This window comes from Dromiciops gliroides, chromosome 1 (genome assembly GCF_019393635.1).
Source record: "Dromiciops gliroides isolate mDroGli1 chromosome 1, mDroGli1.pri, whole genome shotgun sequence".
Lineage (NCBI taxonomy): Eukaryota > Metazoa > Chordata > Mammalia > Microbiotheria > Microbiotheriidae > Dromiciops > Dromiciops gliroides.
In genome coordinates, this window is record NC_057861.1 from 20,796,070 (window position 1) to 20,815,675 (window position 19,606).

Sequence of the window (19,606 nt, forward strand, 5' to 3'; positions counted from 1 at the left end):
GAGTCATGTCACGTACTTTCTGAACCAGATCTCTCACTAAATAGTTTTCTATATATCAGTTCCCATAACCTCACTGGTTTTAACCAGTGGGGGGGGGGGGGGGGGAAGCGACTTATAGAAGTCACTCAAAAAAGGAAAAATAAGGAACGCACAGCATGCTCTTACACTCTTAAAACAATGCATCAATTTGAGGTTTATTTTATGTAAATGAATGTTTTTGTTGGTGGTTCCTAAGTTGAGAATATTTTAAAAATATGTCACATTTTTTGAAAAAGAAAAATTAAACATTTGTATTCAAATTTAGTCCAAAAATGAACAATGAAAGGAAGCCAGGCCTCCTTCCATGATTTGGTAAAAATAAATTTCAGATATAAGGAAACAGAAATGACAATGGAATGAAAACTTCAGTGTCTATAAAACTCCTCTCCTAATTGTGCAAAGGAAGAGAATCAGCAATCCAGGAACAAAGTCACAACTCTGATAATAATAATCAGCTTATGCTACACACAGAAGATGGGCTCAGCACTCACACGAACAATATGCCAATGCTAAAACCTTGAGCACCTGTCCCAAAGGCATGGAGACACAACACGGAGTGAAAAGGAATAAATGCAGCAGTCTCTCTGATGGCCTACAGTCATCACCTCAGCTCTGAGTCTGCCCACAGAACTAATTGAAAAGAAAGGCTTGATGGAGAACCAAACTCCATTACAATTCAAAGCAGATTCCAACTGTCCTTAAAAACAGGTAAAATTAAAACAGGCAACTCTCTGAATCCATTTGGATGATAAGCGAAGCCCACCAACCAGGAATAAAACATTGAAAGGACTAAAGTGCAATCAAGCATCCAATCACCAATGCCGTTATAGTGAGGATGAAGACTTGGTGCGCAGACTCTCATTACACGACCCTATGATGGCGTGCTGAGCAGACAGCAAAGACTCCTAGAAAATTCCGACACAACAGGCACCTGCTTTAGAAGAAAACAATGTTGGTCACAAAGAGAACTTACATTTCTAGCAGGTCAATGATACTTACTTCCAGCTGAAGGAAGAGTTCTGAAAGAGATAAAGCATACAATTAGATAGGCTCATCTTTGTCACCTTTCCAGGACAACATTAGGAATCAAAAAGTAATTGCTTTCTGAAAGTATGACACAAACATATTCATGAAAGGGAAATATGCAAAAGAATGTGCTTCCATGGGACCTTGTCCTAAATGGATGCTGCTAGAGCAGTATAACTCCCAATCAATAACCACCAAGACTGACCCATTCTCCTGAAATATAAACTTTGATTTATCCAAGATGGAGTCAGAGACGAAGTGTGCCCAGGCCACCAACTCAAGATCAGAAAAGGAAGGAGCCTATCACCACCTCCTAGAAATCTTCCTAGGTGAGAAGGAGCAGTGGAGACCTGGCACCTTGGTCCCTCAGCTCCTAGGCTTTGGACCTCCTTAGTGATTAGGTCTGTGTGCACCGAGACTAACATGATAAGCCAGGGTGATCATATGGAGAGTACGCCAGATTTAAAGTCAAAGGGCCCATGCTTGAATCCTCATTGTTACTTAATACCTCTACGACCTTGTCGTGTAACCTCTCTTGGCCTTATTTCCTCATCTATCAAATGAAGGGTTGGACGACATCAGGGGTTCTAAAGCAGGGGTCTGTGAACTTAAAAAATGTATGTGGATATAATTGCCCTCCGTTGTAATCCTCTGAATTTTATGAACTGAAAAACATTATCCTGCAGGGTTCATGGGCTTCTCCAGACTACCAGCCAAAGGGGTCCATGACATACCCAGAAAGGTAAAGAATCCCCAGACTGATGGCCGCTAATCACTTCCAGCACCAAATCCTTCAGCTCAACTCCCTCCCAGCCTGGGTCTTCCCAGCCTGAAGAGACCTGAGGACCTCTAGTTTCTTTTCACATGACAGCCTCCACTTGGGATTTTGGTCCACTGAGGTCTAGAGGGCAACATGCCAAGGAAGCATGAGTGAGCTTAAGCAAGAAAAGAGGAGCTTTTCCCTCTCTCTAACCAGAATGGAATGATACTGGAAGTGGAAGGGAAAAGAATAAACAGGGATTGAAGCCTCCACTACACCAAGTACATGACAAAGAACATCTCGGTTGATCCTCACAACCACCCTCTAAGGCAGGCACTGTTATCCCCATCCCTCCCTGCTGACTGTGTCACCCCCAGCAAGTCATTTCTCTCCAAGAACGCCACTTTGAATGCAGCCTCACTCACATTCAGATGCACCTGTTTCCTCCTCTGTAAAGGCAGGGGATTGGACTCACTGGTCTCAGAGGCACCTTCTGATCCCAGGACCTGGGGGACCTTGGGCCATCTCTCTTCTCTGGGCCCTGGTTTCTATATCCGGACTATGGGATCTCTACATCCCATAAATACCTGGCAACAGTTCCATTATCCCATCACTATCATGCCACAAGTCTGGGCTGTCAAATTTCTAAAGTTCAGTTGTGTTCCTGGAAATTCACACCTACACAACAAAGTGACAATTAGCACTTTGGACTGTCTGGGTCTTATTTGTTTGTTTTACCGCTAAAGCAGGTGTCGATGAGCAAAAGACAAGATTTGTAAGGGTTCAGCCAACAATTGAGTTACAGCAGTTCTTGCAATACCTGGCCAAAAAAATCTTATTTACTGGGAAAAGTCTTAGAGGAAGGGAATTCAGAAAAGCAAAACTGTACTGGGACTCCTTTGCATTCCAAGTGCCTTTAGGAAATATAAAGTGCTACATGTCAATTCTGTCTTTCACTACATTCCTAGGCAGTACTAAAGGTATAGTTATCATCAATCACACCTTAGGACTAAGGAAACAAAGGAAAAAATTGGTTCAGTGATTTTACCAGGTCCTCAGATGAACCAATGGCAGCAGCCCTGGATTTCCCAGTCTTTCACTTTATTCACTACTGGCCAGGCAAGGTACCTGATAAACATTCAAAAACTGTTAGGAGAGGATACAGATTAAACTACTTACTAAGAACTTCTATGTCCACAGGGAACTTTGCCTCCTACAGCCACATTGCTTACTGTCTGGATCACTCATCTGGTACTCACTTAACCACATACTGCCACAACAGCTCTCTCACTAAAGTCTTGTTCCTCTATGCTTGTATTTATTTAACTCTGCATTTCTGAATGTTGGATCTCCCCAGCTCAAGGACTAGGGCCAGGTGCTCCAGTTATCTGCATCCTCTACAGTGCCACACAAAGAGCCCCACCACAATCTATAAGGTCACCTTCCTACTTCTTGTAGAACACAGGAAGCCTAGGGAAGTGTGCTGAGCTTGGAGCAATTGAAGGAGAACCTCAACAGAGCAAGAACAGGCTACCAGGTAAGAAAGGAGTCACTCTAATTCCATAAACAGGCCTTGGGACAACCTAAAATACCAATCCCATTTCAGTACCCATGACTGCATATTCCCAGCAGTAATGCTGCCATTGGCCACAGAGCCCTGGTGATTCCTCTCTCACGGGCAAAGGGAATGGCACAACATCATGGGGCCTCCTCTGGGCCTCTCAGCCTGGGTGGCCACCTGTCAGAGATGGACCTGAGTACCCCCCAGCAAAGGCTCTCTGCCATGATTCCTTCTGTACACCTGGGATCCATTTTAAATGATGGGCCAAATAAGTGGTGTCAAACTAAAATAGAAACAAGGCCACTAACCAGGGGAAGATTGATTTAGAAACCCACATATTAACATTATATATGTTCTACTGGAGCACTTAGGTGGCACAGTGGGTAAAGCACTAGGCTTGGAGTCAAGACGACCCACATTCAAATCCAGCCTGAGACACTTCCTAGCTGTGTGATCCTGGGCAAGTCATTTAACTTCTGTTTGTCTCAGTTTCCTCAAGTGTAAAATGGATATAATAATAGCACCTACCTCAAAGGGTTGTTATAAAGATGAAATGAGAGAGTAATTGTAAAAGGTCCTGGGCACAGTACTTGGTATTCAGCAAGCACTTAGTTAAGTATTAGTGATCATTCTATTCTTTTATTTTGTTAACTATTTCCCAAATACACTTTATTCAGATGGCTGGGAGTCTTGTGGCCCCATATTTTCCCCCTCTGGCACAGATGATTGGTTGTAGACCAGTAATTAGCTCAAGAAAGGCAAGAGGAGGGCACTTCATTTTCATTAAGATGTTCCAATTCCTTACCTGCATTTCGTATCCTTTCTTTGTACTGCTGGTCCAGTTTTTTCATCCTTTTCTGATATTCCTGTAATGTACCTGATGGACATCATTTACAAAGTTATCTAAAATTAATTTTTGATGTAGCTATTCAAAGTCTGAAAATGCCCTCCCCCAAATATAGATTGCAGCCCTAAAGTGAGATTTCTTTGAAAGGAAAAACAAATATCCACACTAGTATACACTAAGAATAGACATAAAACTATAGTCTAGAAAATACTTACTGTAAAGGTTAGGTGGTTGAGGATTTCAGTGGGGCAGGGGGGCATTTCCAAATAAAATCCTTCTCTTTAGTTCAAATTTAAGTAGACTAGCCTACTGGTACTGATTTCAGAATCCTTCAAACAACTGTATTTAGCACATATTAAAAACTCCAGAAACTAGATTCTATTCCTTTCCATGTAAATATTTACATTATACTTTAAAACCTAAATATGTAACTAAACTAGTAACTCCCTCTGAATTACTCACTATGGAGCTTAATTCAAGTTGGGTCTTTCTTAAGAGGTAAGTGCTGAAGACAAACCAGAAGACATTTATGACAGGGTGATTGCACCTTTGTGTTGCTGCCACAAGCACAGAGATAATCAGAGTGTTATACTCAAATCTCAACTCTATTAACTAACCAGGGAAAGAAGTAGTATGGCAGTTAATTCTAATTCATTTGCATTTGGTTTGGAATACACTAGGACTTTTCTGCAAGTGGCAGATTTACATGCTTAATGTCTCCCTTGTGCTAACAGTAAGACAGGCAGAGTGCCCTACAGGATGGAAGGCCAGGCTTGGAGATATGAAGTCCTAGACTTAGACTCTGCTGTGGACACACTCACTGCCTAACTGACTCTAAGCCTCTCATTTAACCTCAGTGTCCCAGGCAAATCGCTAGGACTAGGAAGTGCAGCTATGTCCTTGACCCCCCATTAGTTAAGGGAGCTATTACACTGGGACCATACCCACAATGAAGAAATCAAAAGAGTGGGCCAAAAAAAGGAAAATGTGCATTATATCAAACACATCCAAGTACATTTGCATCAACTGAGTCTGCAATACCAGGTGTTTGTAATCCAAAGGTCAGATGGCAGCCCTCAGAAAGCCAGGCAAGATTTAAAATTTTCTATGAAGAAATTAGCTCTACGTGGTCAGACATTGACAGCATTACAAAATCTACTCAATACTGGAATATACTAAACCACACTAACCTTCCTGCAGTTGTTGCAATTGCCTCTTGAGAGATGCCAGTTTGTCCTGATACATCCTGGAAAGAAATTTTTAAAGTGACATTAAAAGAAACACAATTGCTTCAGAGGAATGCAAGGCACCAGCTACCCAAACGGGACCTACCAGAACTCAAGTGGGAATTTCACTAGCGTGGTCATATGAAAGACAACAATTCTCCAATTTTTCTTATGTGTCTGTCAATAGACTAGGCTTTTATTTTAGGAAGTGGGAACTCAGACAAGGAGAACTCTGCAACCTTAGTGCCTTAGTTTCCCCATCTGTAAAATGAGGGGACTGAACTTCATTAATGACTTCTAAGTTCCCTTCTAGCTCTGAATCTATGATTCTAGACGTTTTCCTAGACTACATTCTACTTTCTGCGTCCCACTTTTAGCTAAATCCTATGATCTCATCTTTGGCAATGAACGATAAAAACCTGCAGGGCTGTGGAAATTGTGAACTTCAATAAACATTAATGTATAACGATGACCAAAATGCAAGCATGTGCTAGAAAGGCGCTATCATGAGGTAGGCTTAGGAGCACCTAAGCAACTGAACAGGGAAAAAACCCAACAGCTATAAAGACAGCCAAGACTATTTCCATCCACACTGGTATGAAACATAACTACTACATCAATTTCATATATAGATTATAACTGCCAAAGGAACAGAGCTCTCTATAGATACTTTGGGTATGTTCTGTAGAGAGAGAACTACCAGCATTCAAATTCTCAACTAAATAAACAGCATTAATCTTTTTTAAAAAGAGGATCAGGGGAAGATACAGTAATTTTTTAAAAATTTAAAACCAGATTAAGCTTTATCTGGAAAAGAATAGCTGACATTAAAAAAAAAAAAAGGCAAAAATCTAGAAAGCTTCCCTTAGAAGGCAAGAGATGATATTTCCCCTAGCACCTGATGGGTGAGAGGGACTTGCCAGAGTGTGTAATTGACTCTCTAAATGCTAGGTTTTACGTGTAGCTCACATTCCAATAAATAGCTTCATGTGTACCCTGAAGACATGCTCAAAACTGCACACAGTGGAAAAAAAGGAGCAAAATGTCATGCTTTTCTTCTCATTTATTACCAACACCCCAGTAATAAATGCACCCCCACCCCAGCCGCACGCATTTTTTTTTTTAACTCAGGTTAGGTTCTTTTGCTCCAGGGGCACAAACTATAAGTGCTTTCTTAAGACTATGACTGTATCTATCAAAAAGACACTGGGACTTTACATAGCACTACTGCTATATAAATATTATGTAAATGTTCAGTGGTACTTGTTAGAAAAGTAGCATGAAGTTCTAAAAATCTATCTTTGGTACATAATGTGAAATGCCTGACTCAGAATTTCACAAAATCCACTTCAATAAAGGTGGAACATCCCAGTGAGGCGGATTAGCAACAGGCTGAATTAAAAATTAGCAAGGCTTCAGCTACCTAAGCTGGCTGAATCCCTTTCAGTCCCATCCCAGACCTGGCTCAGGGTGCATGCTCTTGATATCTGGAGAGTTACATTAAAATACACAAAATGGGATCCCTAGAGTGGAAGGCTGAGAAGATAAAAACCTTCTAGTAAAGAACCCAATATGATGGTAGCATCCAAAGCCAGGGCTTGCATCAGACAGGCATAGCCAACAGTTGGACACATTTTTGTGGGAATAAGCAGACAATTAAAAAAAAAAATTTTAAGTATTTTATTATTTTCCAGTTACATATAAGGATAGTCTTTAATATTTGTTTTCATAGGATTGGGGGGGGGGGCAATGAGGGTTAAGTGACTTACCCAGGGTCACACAGCTAAGTAAAGGTCAAGTGTCTGAGGCCAAATTTGAACTCAGGTTCTCCTGAATCCAGGGCCGGTGCTTTATCCACTGTGCCACCTAGCTGTCCCCCCTTCAGAGGATTTTTAGTTCCAAATTTTTCTCCCACCCTCCCTTCCCTCCCCTCTCCCCAAGATGGAAAGCAATCTGATATAGTTCAGACAATTTTTTAAGAAGAGACTGAAAACTGAAAATGGCTAGCGAGGTGGAATTGTAGGGGAGATAGTCCAAGACAAGAATTGTTTTGGGTTTTTCTGCAGGGCAATGAGGGTTAAGTGACTTGCCCAGGGTCACACAGCTAGTAAGTGTCAAGTGTCTGAAGCCGGATTTGAACTCAGGTACTCTTGAATCCAAGGCCTGTGTTTTATCCACTGAACCACCTAGCTGCCCCTCCCAGAGAAGAATTGATGTAATTTGTGTGGAAGATGTAGGAATAAGTGAAGTGGAAAATAGGATTTTGTCACAATAAGGTCAATGGTAACAGACTTCCCAGAGGACAGAGAAGTCAATATTAAACTAAAGACTGAGCACTATAATTTTATGTAGAATAAAACATCTTTGCATATACAGTTCTCTTCTCTAGACCTCCCAACCTCTTTCCCTCCCCCAAGAGCTACAAAGTTTGGGAAAACTGTTGTGGAAATAGCCAGGTCACTGTGCAAGATGGCTGAGTAAGTCATGCAGCTGCCCTGTACCACTAAAAAATGAGGACTGATGCATTGGTCAAAGAAAACCCCAGAACAAGAAAAAAGAAAAGAAGGAAAAGGGAAGAACCCCTCACCTGACAAGCCTTGCAAGACAATGAAAGAAAAAATGGCTCCAACAAACAATGAATAAACACAACTGTGTATGCATCTTGTGTGTGCCTATTTATTCCCTCCTTAGAATCTAACCTTGAGGGCAAAGGGCTATTTTTCCTCCTTTTTGTCTCTGGCACCTGGCACAATACCTAGCAGGTAATTAAATACTTAATAAATGTTTGTTGATTAATTTTTAAAAATCAAGATGAAGCCATCCCCACCCCTCTAAAAAAAAAGAAAAAGCAAAACCAAGGTCCAGATTCTGAAAAAGAAATTACCTCTAGAAGAAAGACTAAACATATTATAAGACCCTCCATAGTGGTTTAGAATCACAGTAAGAAATATGCAGGAAATGACTAGAAATATGATCAAAGAAGAAAGAAATCAAAATGACTAATAGCTTGTCATCTGGGAAACTTAGGATTTAGAAAAGATTTTTTAAAATTATGTTGGTAAAAGCAAAATCCAGGAATATGTCCCAGAAGATGGGGAAGGAGGAAGTAGAGAGGACATGAGAGCTCAAGACTGTTAAAAAGTAAAAGGAACTTTTTCTGTGTTTGCTGCAAGATGTGGGTGGGTATGATTGTTATTCATTGTAAGGAATAAGACTGAACTATGAAAATAAAATAGGAAAGAAAAAAAGAGGCAGTAACTTGCACTGATAAAAAGAAGAAAAATACAATTACCTAATGGAGAAAATGCTTAATTTAGCAGTTGTAACCTTGAACATCAATGGCTCAAGAGGTAGAATCAACACACTCAGAAGCAGAACTTGAACCCAGATATTTCCATTACCAAGACCAGCACCCTAACTACTACACTACCTTGCCTCACTATAGAATCCATTATTCTATGAAAAATGCTTTCTTTAGCTATTCCAAATCAGTCATTATGGACAATGAGGTCTTAAACACTAAAACTGTATTTGAACAATATTGCATAAAACTTTTTAAAATTAAATTAAAATTGCTTAAATTAATTATATCCGTGACTTCCTTACGTTGCATACTGAAACATAGTCTATCCTTTTCATGGTAATACAAAGCCGTTATTAAGCATCAATTCACGTTCTGTATACAGTAAGTCTTAGGGTCTGTTGAGATACCACTTATGAAGTTGGTACTTTGTTTTGAAAATGTACATTAGGCCGCTAGGTGGCGCAGTGGATAAAGCACGGCCCTGGATTCAGGAGTGCCTGAGTTCAAATCCGGCCTCAGACACTTGATACTTACTAGTTGAGTGACCCTGGGCAAGTCACTTAACCCCCAATGCCCCGCAAAAAACCAAAAACGTATATTAACCTTAGTGACACTAGATGGTGCCACAGGGCAGAGAGCACTGGGCTTGACATCAGAAAGACTCATCTTCTTGAGTTCAAACCTGGCCTTAGAAATTCACTAGCTTTATGCCGCTGGGAAAGTCACTTCACCCTGTTTGCCTCAGCTTCCTCACTTGTAAAATGAGCTGAAGAAATGTTAAGCCACTCTAGTATCTTTGCCAAGAAAACCCCCAACAGCGTCATGAAGAGCTGGAAACAAGTGAAGTGACTCAACAACACCAAAGCTATTACGTAGCAAGAAAAAAAATCAGAATCTATTCAGCCAATAAAAAAGGAACAAAGGAGTAGAACTTTTGCTTTTTAGTATAACCAAAAAAATGTGGTTAGGAGAATTATATCTAAAGCAGAAGAACTGATACCTATTCAATGTAATGAGATGGAATAAAACTTATTACACATAAGCTGAATGCAAAGAGGCACAAGCTGCAGTCCTGATTTCCAATAAGAAAATCAATTCCAGCTTTCTTTGAAAGATGGAGCTGGAGCCTTCAAATACACACCTCTACCTGCAGCCCTGCATCCACAAGAGGCACCAGAAACAGAGGATGTGGGTGCAAGGATGACAAGGGGAGCAAGGAGGTTGATTCAGAGGAGTGCACAGTTATGAAGAGGTGATCACTGGTTGTGACAGTTTTAACCAGGAAGAGGATTGAAGTGTAAATACCCACAAATGGATCCCCAAAACAAGGCTGAAATCTTAAGCAAGACAAAGAGAAGAAGAAATTATAGAGTGCCTCGCCCTGAGTGTGCCATATTTCTATTTCTATTATCTGTGTTCCTAGTCCAGTCTCTCTGTTAAAGCAGAAGGTGAAGGGACTACAAGAAGGTCGCTCCACATTCCAGGTCAGTAGGGAGAACACAGTATTCCTAAAGGAAACAAAAAGCAAGGTTTCAATGGGGAGAGAAAGGATCAGGGGCAGATGATCAGCCTTGTCAGGAGGTGATAGAATGAAAGAGTATTTATTACACAAGGGACAGAGAGAAGGAAAAGGGCAGCTATAAAACCAAGAGCTGAAAAACGGATTCAAGGCTTTTCTAAAAAGGAAGGAACTGCCTGTCTCTCCAAGAATGATTTGAAAGTCATGCAAACTACAGGGTCAGAGATCATCTACTTCTATAGAGGATATACTATACAAAGTCTGAAGAAAAGGAAGATGTCCTAGAAACAGTGACATCCCCTCCGAGTTATTTGCAGGTGACATTATGTTGAGCACATACAGAGCCTGTTCAGTAAGATCAATGATCCCTCAAAAGGAATCAGCCTAGCCATCTACATGGGTTTGAAACAATGCAGACTACCAAGATTATGAAATGCAGTTGGATGGGCACGGCCTCAAGTTAACTCATCAGCATATCTATCTTGGAGAAATGGTGTAGATGGCCGGACAATGAATTAAGTCCAGAACTGAAGAGGAGGAGGAAATAGGGGTGGATCACATTTGGAAAAGTATACCACACAGTTCAATGATTCCATGCTGCTTCAAGCTACAAAAGTTCATCTTTCTAGCATGAATATTCTTGTAGTGATGTTATATGGCTGACTACTCATCGTGAAAAACATCATCTGAAAAGAATGAAAGGTGATCCAAAGGCCAATGGAGAGATTCACTGAGGACTACGTAAGTAGCCTGCAGCATATGGCCAATGATGACTTCTGTGCAAAAAATTATGTAAAAATAATGATCACATCAAGGATAGGTATGACCAGAAGGAGCTGAGCTGGTCATGAAATAAATATGAGGGATGGTGAATAAAGTCAATACTGATATCTGTGAAATCTTTAAACACAAAGAGAAAGGTCATTGGTATATGGAGTAAATGTTTTTAGAATAATTTATGGGAAGATCTGAACAAGAATCTCAAAAGATAAGAAGAGATAGGTGACCACCTACACTTGTAGAAGACAATCGCGTTAATGAAATTAAATGATGCATCCATCTGGGTACATCAATCTGAGGCGTTAAGCTACAAGTGCTTAATAACTATTTCATGAATCAGGATGATGGGGTGAGCATAATCATTGAGTTTAGACACCTAGTCCAAGGTGTTAGCCAAAACCTGTGACTTCTGACTGTCCTTAAGACCCAGTTTGGTAGACCAGAAACAAGGCTGAAAGCAAAGGTCTCTGAGAACTTGTGGAGGAAAACACATCTGGAAGTATCAGTTGTGTGCCCACTACAGGTGAGGTGGTAGAAGAGAAGGGAATCTGGGAAGTTAATAGCTGGCTAAAAGAATGATATTTAGAAATGGAATGTGGTTGTCCAGCTCATGGGTCAAAATCTAAGGATGGATTCCTTGCCAGGTATCAAATGTACCTAAAAAGGCTGAAAAGATTATCAGAGATCAGCAAACTCTGTCCACTCTTTCTCCACATTAAATATGCCCAGTAAAGATGTTTACCAGTTATATGCAAATACAATATAAAAGGATTGCAGGATCAAAGTGAATTTTTTAAAAAGACCTCAAGAGATGAACATAGTACCTTAGGGTTGTTGTTTATTAAAAAGCAAAAATGACCCAGAGGGATGAAAACATAAGCAGCACAGCCTGAAAGATCTCTAATATAAAGGAGGGGCTCTTAAGCTGAGAGACAGTCCATGAGCTAATTTTTCAAAAGAAAAATCCTATGTGTTTCATTTTATGCATTTAAAACCATTATCCTGAGAAGCAGTCCACAGGATTCGACAGACTAACAAAGGAGTCCTTGACACAAAAAGGGTGAAGACCTTCTGATTTACGGGAACACCCACAGTATTCAACATGGGTCAAATCTGAAGAGAATCCATGAGGCCCACAAAGATACTGTCATTAAGACTTATGAAGGAAAGTGAAAGGAAATGATATTACACAACTTAAAGATAGCGAAGAAGAACGGAATTCTGGTCTTCCAATCCCTGTAAAGCTCTGGGACAACTCATGGGACAGAATAATGGTAAGCAACCCTTCTCCATGTCCAATTAGGAACTGGGCTGAAATGGAAGTATAGGAGGATGGTTCAATTAAATAGTAACGTAGTTGTCTTGATTCAAAATGATCATATAGCCTAACAGATTACTGAAAAGCTGCAATCCTATCCTGCCTTTACAAAAGAGAATAGGTTTGTTTTGGGGGTTTTTTGTGGGGCAATGAGGGTTAAGTGACTTGCCCAGGGTCACAAAGCTAGTAAATGTTAAGTGTCTGAGGCCGAATTTGAACACAGGTCCTCCTGAATCCAGGGCCAGTGCTTTATCCACTGCACCACCTAGCTGCCCCTGAGAATAGGTTTTTTAAATTATTATGGGATGATTTCAAAGGGGTCCTACCTGAAGATGATAAGCACTTAGAAATTATCAGATATTTTATTCTACTAGAATATAACATACCCTCTAATGTAGAGGGGAAGGTAGCATTGTTGCAAAATAACTGACTTCCTGCTTTTATCATCCAAATAAAAAGTGAACCAAATACAAAAAAAGTTAAAGCAGGAAAAACCATAGATATGGAGGTACCGATGAACTGTGTGCCCCTGGAGATATCCTTAGTCTCTATGGGTTCTGCTTCATCTATAAAACAGGGATAGTAGACAAAATATCTATAAGGATACAGCTCTAATATTCTATGCTTCCATAGGAAAAGAAAAAAAAACAACTCTGCCTTTGGAAGGTTCTTTTTTAAAAGTTCAAACCTATTCTACCCAAACTAAATTGACTAAGCTACTCAAATAGAGGCAAAATACAGGTTTCTAAAGCAGATTTCTTGTCTATGTCAAACCACAGGAAATATCAAAACAATACCAAAAAGATGTATACTACTCACTGTTCCTTCATTTCGACATAATCTTCCTCATCGTGCTTTGCCAGGTCAGTTTCACTAGCATCTTCAGTATCTGAAGGAAAGGCAGAAGGAGGGATTAGCTAGAACAATAGCAAATTACACAGAGTTATTTTTTAAAATCATCTATGGCAAGCTACAACATGTAGAATGAAGTATACATAATAGTCATATTTTTATAAGCCTTTATAACTTGTGCCTAGGCCTCCCCAAAACTCCTGGCTGCCTCTACCTGAAACGACAACATGCAAAACAGGGATCAAAAGTGACTTCAAGAACAGGAGGGTCAGATACAAATTTGCCACTTCTAGCAGAAGCAACAAAAGAGAGGGAACAAGGACTTTGAAATTGCTGGCCAGGAAGCAATCCAAGAAAACCGTCAGTCCTTTGGGGAGTCCATGCCAGCACAGACATTCATATTGCACCCATGCCCATTATGAGCTGGGCAGAGTTCACATCAGATACTTAAAAGCAAAACATTGGCAGTTCAGACCCATCCATAATTAATCAACAGGCACTTAAGTGCCTACTATGTGCCAGGCACTGTGCAAGCATAAACTAACAATCCCTATTAACCTCATCATCCCTATATATCTTTTCACGCTCTATAAAGGATGTTAGGGAGAAAGTAAAATGACTAAATACTTAAGTTGGTTCGTGTCATTGTGAATAATTTCTTTACAATAAGTAAAATGGCCACAGTTTGTATGACCTCCCCAGTCCATCACTTTGTCGAGACTTCAGTTCCAGCATCACTGCTCCCCCTCCTGGCCATTTAGATAAATTGCGTTTCATGTTTCAGTTAGAGCAAGCCTGACCCAACTTCCAAAATCTGGCCTACAAAACCAGCAGAATGTTGTATTGGAATGTTAGCCCAGCAGTGAAGGAGATGGCCAGTGCTCAGAGTGATACTGCCAATGAACAAATGTCCCTTTGGAAACAAGCAAAGCTGAGTCTTCTGACAACCCAAATTCACACAAGCCTCAATTCTCCAGGAGCTAATCAATATAAGCTCCACTTTGCTACTCCATTTAGGGGCATGCACATGCCCACTTCTCATGGGTCCATCGCATAAAGGCCAAGGCTCAGTAGTCCTCTGAACCCCCCCCCCCCTTCCTACACCTAAATAAATGCCATTCATTTGGCCCAAGAAGCTTCTGGTGCTCCTCTGTACAACTTGCCCTTGCCCAGATACATGTTGTGTCTTCCCCCCCCCCCCCCCCCCCCCCGCCCCTTCTGGATCCTGCTGGCTTCCTCCCCTGCTTCTTTGTCCCTAGACTTTCCAGTCTTCTGACTATTCTGCATTCCGGTGACACACATCTCCATGCAGCTCGTCACACACAACACTCCCTGCTCTGACTCTAAGCATTTTCACTGGCTAACCTGCATGCCTGAAACTCATTCCCTCCTCATCTCTACCTTCTGCAAGAAGCCCCTCCCAGTCATTCTTAATCTTAGGGCCTTCTTCTGATTATTTGGGGGGCTTGCATTAAGCTGAATGCTGAGAGCAGGTACTGTTTATTTGGGGGGTTGGGAAAGAGAGTCTTTATATAGCCAGATATATGACTGGCATATAATAATAGGAGCTTAAACCAAACACTTGACTTACTGACCCATTCTCCCTCTAGGTTTTTCTATCACTCCAGGTTTCACTTCAATTAACAATAATTATCTAAAATTAAGGCAAGATCCAAACTCACAACCTACGAAGGGGAGACAAGACATGCACAGATAATAACTGTGATACAAAACTGTCCATGTGTGTCTAAGAGTAATGTGGGTAAAATTCATTAAGAGAGGCCCAGGAAATAGGAGGAGGTGGACCCATCTAAGGAGGGATAGGATTTCAAAAATAACAGCAAGAGTACTGGACTCAGAGAGTTGAAAGACCAAGCCACAGGCATTTATCAAGCACCTAAGTGCCCTGTAGGTGCTAGGCCCAGGGGATTCAACTACAAAATGGAGCTAGTCCGGGTCCTCAAAGAGGCTTTGCCAGAGACCAGCTGAGTAAATCACAATCACAGGATACAGAAGACACAAGGGGACTTAGAAAACATCTCATTCAATTTCTTCATTTTATAACTGAGAAAAATGAAGCCCTAACAGAACTGCAGCAAAGAGCTATAGAATCAACTCAGACTCCAGGGCAGGGTCACTTTCCATTACACCAAAAATCTCTACCACATCCTTGGTCTCTGTGTGTCTCCATCTGTAAAAGAGGGTAAGCAGGCTTGCACTATGTATTTTGAAGAGTAATTTCAATTACAGTAAACTATGGATTACTATAGGAATGTTACTTGAATGAGTCCACATAGCTGAGGGAATAGAATCCTGGCCATATTCCCACCACGGGCCACCATCTACCTCTAATCAGACCCAGCTGGTCCCAGACCTGACCCAAGTTGTGTACCTGCCTCACCCCCACTGATCCCCACCGATTGCTCTAGGAACACTAATCAAATCAACAACCCGTGCCTGGAAAGGGCATGGCAAACATAGCTTGAGGTGAAGGTATCTCTCGCCATTCTAGTAACTTCCTCACTAAGAGGCAGTGGTGCTCTGGAAGGAGCAGTGAGACTTGGAATTATAGGAAATGAACTCCAATTCCACTCTACCACTAGCTGGAATCTCAGGCAAGTCACTTTACCTTTAGGGCTCAGTTTCTTCATCTGTAAAATAAGGTTGGTAGAGTCCCTTCCAGGCTCAGAACCATGGTCTCTCCTCTGAAACCTTCCCCAGTCCCCACTCCCTTTTATGCATTGTCTCCCTTATCAGAATTTAAGCTCCTAGGTCAAGGACAGAGGTAGCTAGGTGGATAGAGTGCCAACCCTTGAGTCAGGAAGACTCATCTTCCTGAGTTCAAATCTGGCCTTAAACTCTTACTTGCTGTGTGACCCGGGGCAAGTCACTGAACCCTGTTGGCCTCAATTTCCTGATCTGTAAAATGAGCTAGAGAAGGAAACGGCAAACCATTCCAGTATCTTTGCCAAGAAAACTCCAGAGTTAGATAGGACTGAAATGACTGAGCAACAAGACTAAATGGCCTCAAAGGTTTCTTTTAGCTCTAGATCTTGGGAACAGTAGCAAGTGTCTCCCCCATAACCTAATAATAGCTAGCATTTATATAGCATCTACTATGGCAAGCAAAAAGTCCAATGTGTGTATGTCACACTAGTACTAAGCCATACTAGAGACACTGCCGCATTTGTAACCCAAGGGTCCTTGGTTCAATCGCAGTTTTTGCCAGTTAAAAGCAGTGTGACCTTAAGCAAGTCACTTAACCTGACTTCAGTTTCCTCAACTGTAAAATGAGGGAGCTGCATTGATGATCTCTGAGGTCGCTAAGTGCTGGCCGTTACAATTTTCCAGCTCCAGTCTCCATGATCCTATTGATTGCTAAGGTCCCACCCCCCAAGTTTTAAATCCAGGAATCTCAGAATCAGAAGGAACCTCAGAGAATACCAAATACAAGCCATACCTGAAGAAAAATTCTCTCTACGTCATAACCAACAGAGACACCAAAGCCTCTTCTAGAAGACAGAAAGCCATTCCATTCTTGGAGATTCCCCTTCATTAGGAAGTTCTTAATGACATCGCCAAATTGACCTCCTTGCAATTTCTACCCTCTGCTTTGCCCTTTTGTAGCCAATAATGGCTAATCTGCTTGTAGTGCTTTAAAGCTAAGGTTTAAAATAAAAAGGGAAAGCTTTAAGATTTGCAAAGCATTTTACATACATCATCTCATTTGAGAGAAATATCACTTCAAAAGACATGCTGCTATTATCTGCATTTTACCAAAGAGGAAACTGAGATAGGCAGAGGTTGAGGGTGTTAAGGGCTAAAATTCTAGCTAGTCTGTCTAAAATATCCAATGAGTGGTCGCCAATAAATTATAAGCTTTACCAAGAGTGAGACTTTTAAGCGTTCATTAAGGAGAATAAGAATTTGGTAAAGAGAGAGAGAAAGGCCTAGATTCCTATCTATTAAAGGGAGAGCACATTTCTAGCTCCGCTCTCCACCAGAGTCCAAAGGAAAGCCCGAGACAGAGCGCTAGTCTCTTCCTTCTTCCTCCCACTACCCAACATCACTTCCTGATGCCAAAGAAAAGACTCCTGGTCTTGCCCTCAAAGACCTTCGCTTCATGGGCGGAACTCTTCTACAGTAAGTCTCCAGCAGGTGGCATCATTCCAATCGTTACAAGGGACTTACCCAGGGTCACACAGGCACTGAGTGTCAGAGACAGAATTCATACTCAGGTCTGAACTTCAAGTCCTATGCTGTAACCACTGTGCCACCTAAAAGAAGAAATCTAACCCCGCTTCCAGGGAAAAGCCCTTCAAGTATTTAAAAGCAGATTTATTTATTCAATAAGTATTTATTGTACATCTTCCCACCAGACAAGGCTCTAGGGATTTGGAGGATTGGGGAGAAGACCTGTGCAGAGCACTCCTCTGCGTGAGAGCCCCTTCGCCAATGCAAAGGAATGCACAACTCTGCTGCAGCCTCAGCCCCTTCAAATGAGAGCTGAGGGCTCCCAGAAGTGGACCACAGAGAAGCACAACACACAGATTACTCCTACAATTTAGTCTTAAGAGAGGTGCCTTAAAGCACAAAGAAATGAAATTACTTAAACTGACTAGCCCAGGGCCATACAGTCGGAGCAAGACATCACTAGAATACAGGTCTACCCTATTCAGCCTGTCTACACCTAATTATAAAAAGAATAGCTAGCATTTCTACAGCATCTACTACTGTGTGAGGTGCTTTACAAATATTATCTCATCTGGTCTTCACAACCACCTTGAGAGGTAGGTGCTATTAGTCTGGTCTGTCATAGCCACAGTTGGGGTTTTCTTGACAAAGACACCAGAGCAGTTTGCAATTTCCTTCTACAACCCATTTTCCAGATGAAGAAACCGAGGAAAAGAAGGTGAAGTGACTCACCCAGGGCCACACAGCTTAGAAACGTCTAAATACAAATTTGAATTCCGCTCTTCCTGACTCCGGGCCCAGCACTATGCCCACTACAACACCCAGTTTTTGTTTACTTTTCATATTTAAACGTTTCCCGCGGTTTTAAAATTTTTTTTTGCCAAAATGACATTAAAGATTCTGTGCTCAAGAAGTTTATATTTTTTAACACAATCCTTAGCCCGTACACAGTCACAGTTATAACAAAATGATCGCACAAGAGGGAAACAATGTGTTACACAATGTATAAAAAGGAAATACTTTCCGGAGGGTAGAAGATACAAAGTAGGGGCAGCTAGGTGGCGCAGTGGATAAAGCACCGGCCCTGGATTCAGGAGTACCTGAGTTCAAATCCGACCTCAGACACTTGACATTTACTAGCTGTGTGACCCTGGGCAAATCACTTAACCCCCATTGCCCCGCAAAAAAAAAAGAAAGAAGGGAAACATTAGCAACCGGTGGGGGATGGGCCCCCCCTCTCCCAGTGCCCTCGAAGGGGGGGGGGTCTTCCCCCATTATAATGTAAGTTCCCCGAGGGCAGACAGTCTTTGTTTCGCTTTGATTAGGATTCCGACGCTCGGCCCCGGAGTCGGCCGGGCAAACAGTAAGCGCTTAATAAATGCTTGTGGCCGGACACAAGAAGTAGCTTTAGTTAAAACGGATAAAACCTGGAGACTCTAAAGGACCTGTGGGAAGGGTGGGCCTCAGTTTCCCCGGCTGTAAAGGAGGGAGGTGGGACTCCACGGTCTCCGGAGTCCCGCCCCGGCTCTAGTTTCCACACGGCGGTCCTCAGGTTGTTCGGTCCCAGGCTTAAGAAGTGAGGGGCTCCCCCCTCCCCCCAAAGAACTTCGAGCAGTGTGGCCGCGCCTGCCCCCTCCCCTGCCCCGGCCGCGCTCAGAGCGCGGCTGAACTCTGCCCACCGCGGGCGTGGGGGCCGGCGTGGGCAAAGGCGTCGAGGCTGGACGCCCGGCTTTCTCGCCCCGATCCCCTCCCCCGGCCCGGCGGGCGGCACCTTCGTCGGACTCGCGGCCGCGGCAGCTCCGCTCGTCGTCCTCGGCGCTCTCCAAGTCCTCCTCCTCCTCCGGGTAGTACTCCGGGGCGGGTGGCGCTCCGGCCGGGGCCGGGGCCAGCAGCCCGGCCGCACTCATGCCGCCGCCGCGGCCCCGGGGCTGTGGGAGGTGTCGGCCTCGGGCTCAGGGGCGCGGGGAGAGCCCAGGGAGCGGCCGCTTCGGCCGCCTCAGCCGCCGCCACCTCCTGCTCAGGCGCTGCTGCTGCTGCTGCCGCCGCCGCCGCCACCGCCTTCAGGCTCCGCCCCCGGCGCTCGCGCTCGGCAACGGGGTCCTCGCGCGGCTGCTTCCGGGTCACGGGCTGACCGATGTGCGCCTGATCCAGCCGCTCCCTGCCCCGCCCCACCCAACCTA

General features: G+C 42.7%; 1 protein-coding gene across 4 annotated transcripts in view; it reads right to left on the bottom strand.

Moving 5' to 3' along the window:
• The window catches only part of SUDS3 (SDS3 homolog, SIN3A corepressor complex component), a 49,718-nt gene that overhangs the window by 25,615 nt on the left and 4,497 nt on the right, over nt 1–19,606 (bottom strand). For 3 of the 4 annotated variants that reach the window (XM_044005522.1, XM_044005514.1, XM_044005504.1), the window contains exons 2-5: nt 13,200–13,269; nt 5,424–5,479; nt 4,192–4,263; nt 1,039–1,058 (exon numbers count right to left, since the gene is read on the bottom strand). In XM_044005522.1, coding sequence (XP_043861457.1) covers nt 1,039–1,058; nt 4,192–4,263; nt 5,424–5,479; nt 13,200–13,210 — 159 coding nt within the window. In that variant the 5' untranslated portion in view covers nt 13,211–13,269. Of the gene's footprint in view, nt 1–1,038; nt 1,059–4,191; nt 4,264–5,423; nt 5,480–13,199; nt 13,270–19,197; nt 19,493–19,606 lie in introns of those variants that run through there. The other variant, XM_044005496.1, reaches the window with a different exon arrangement.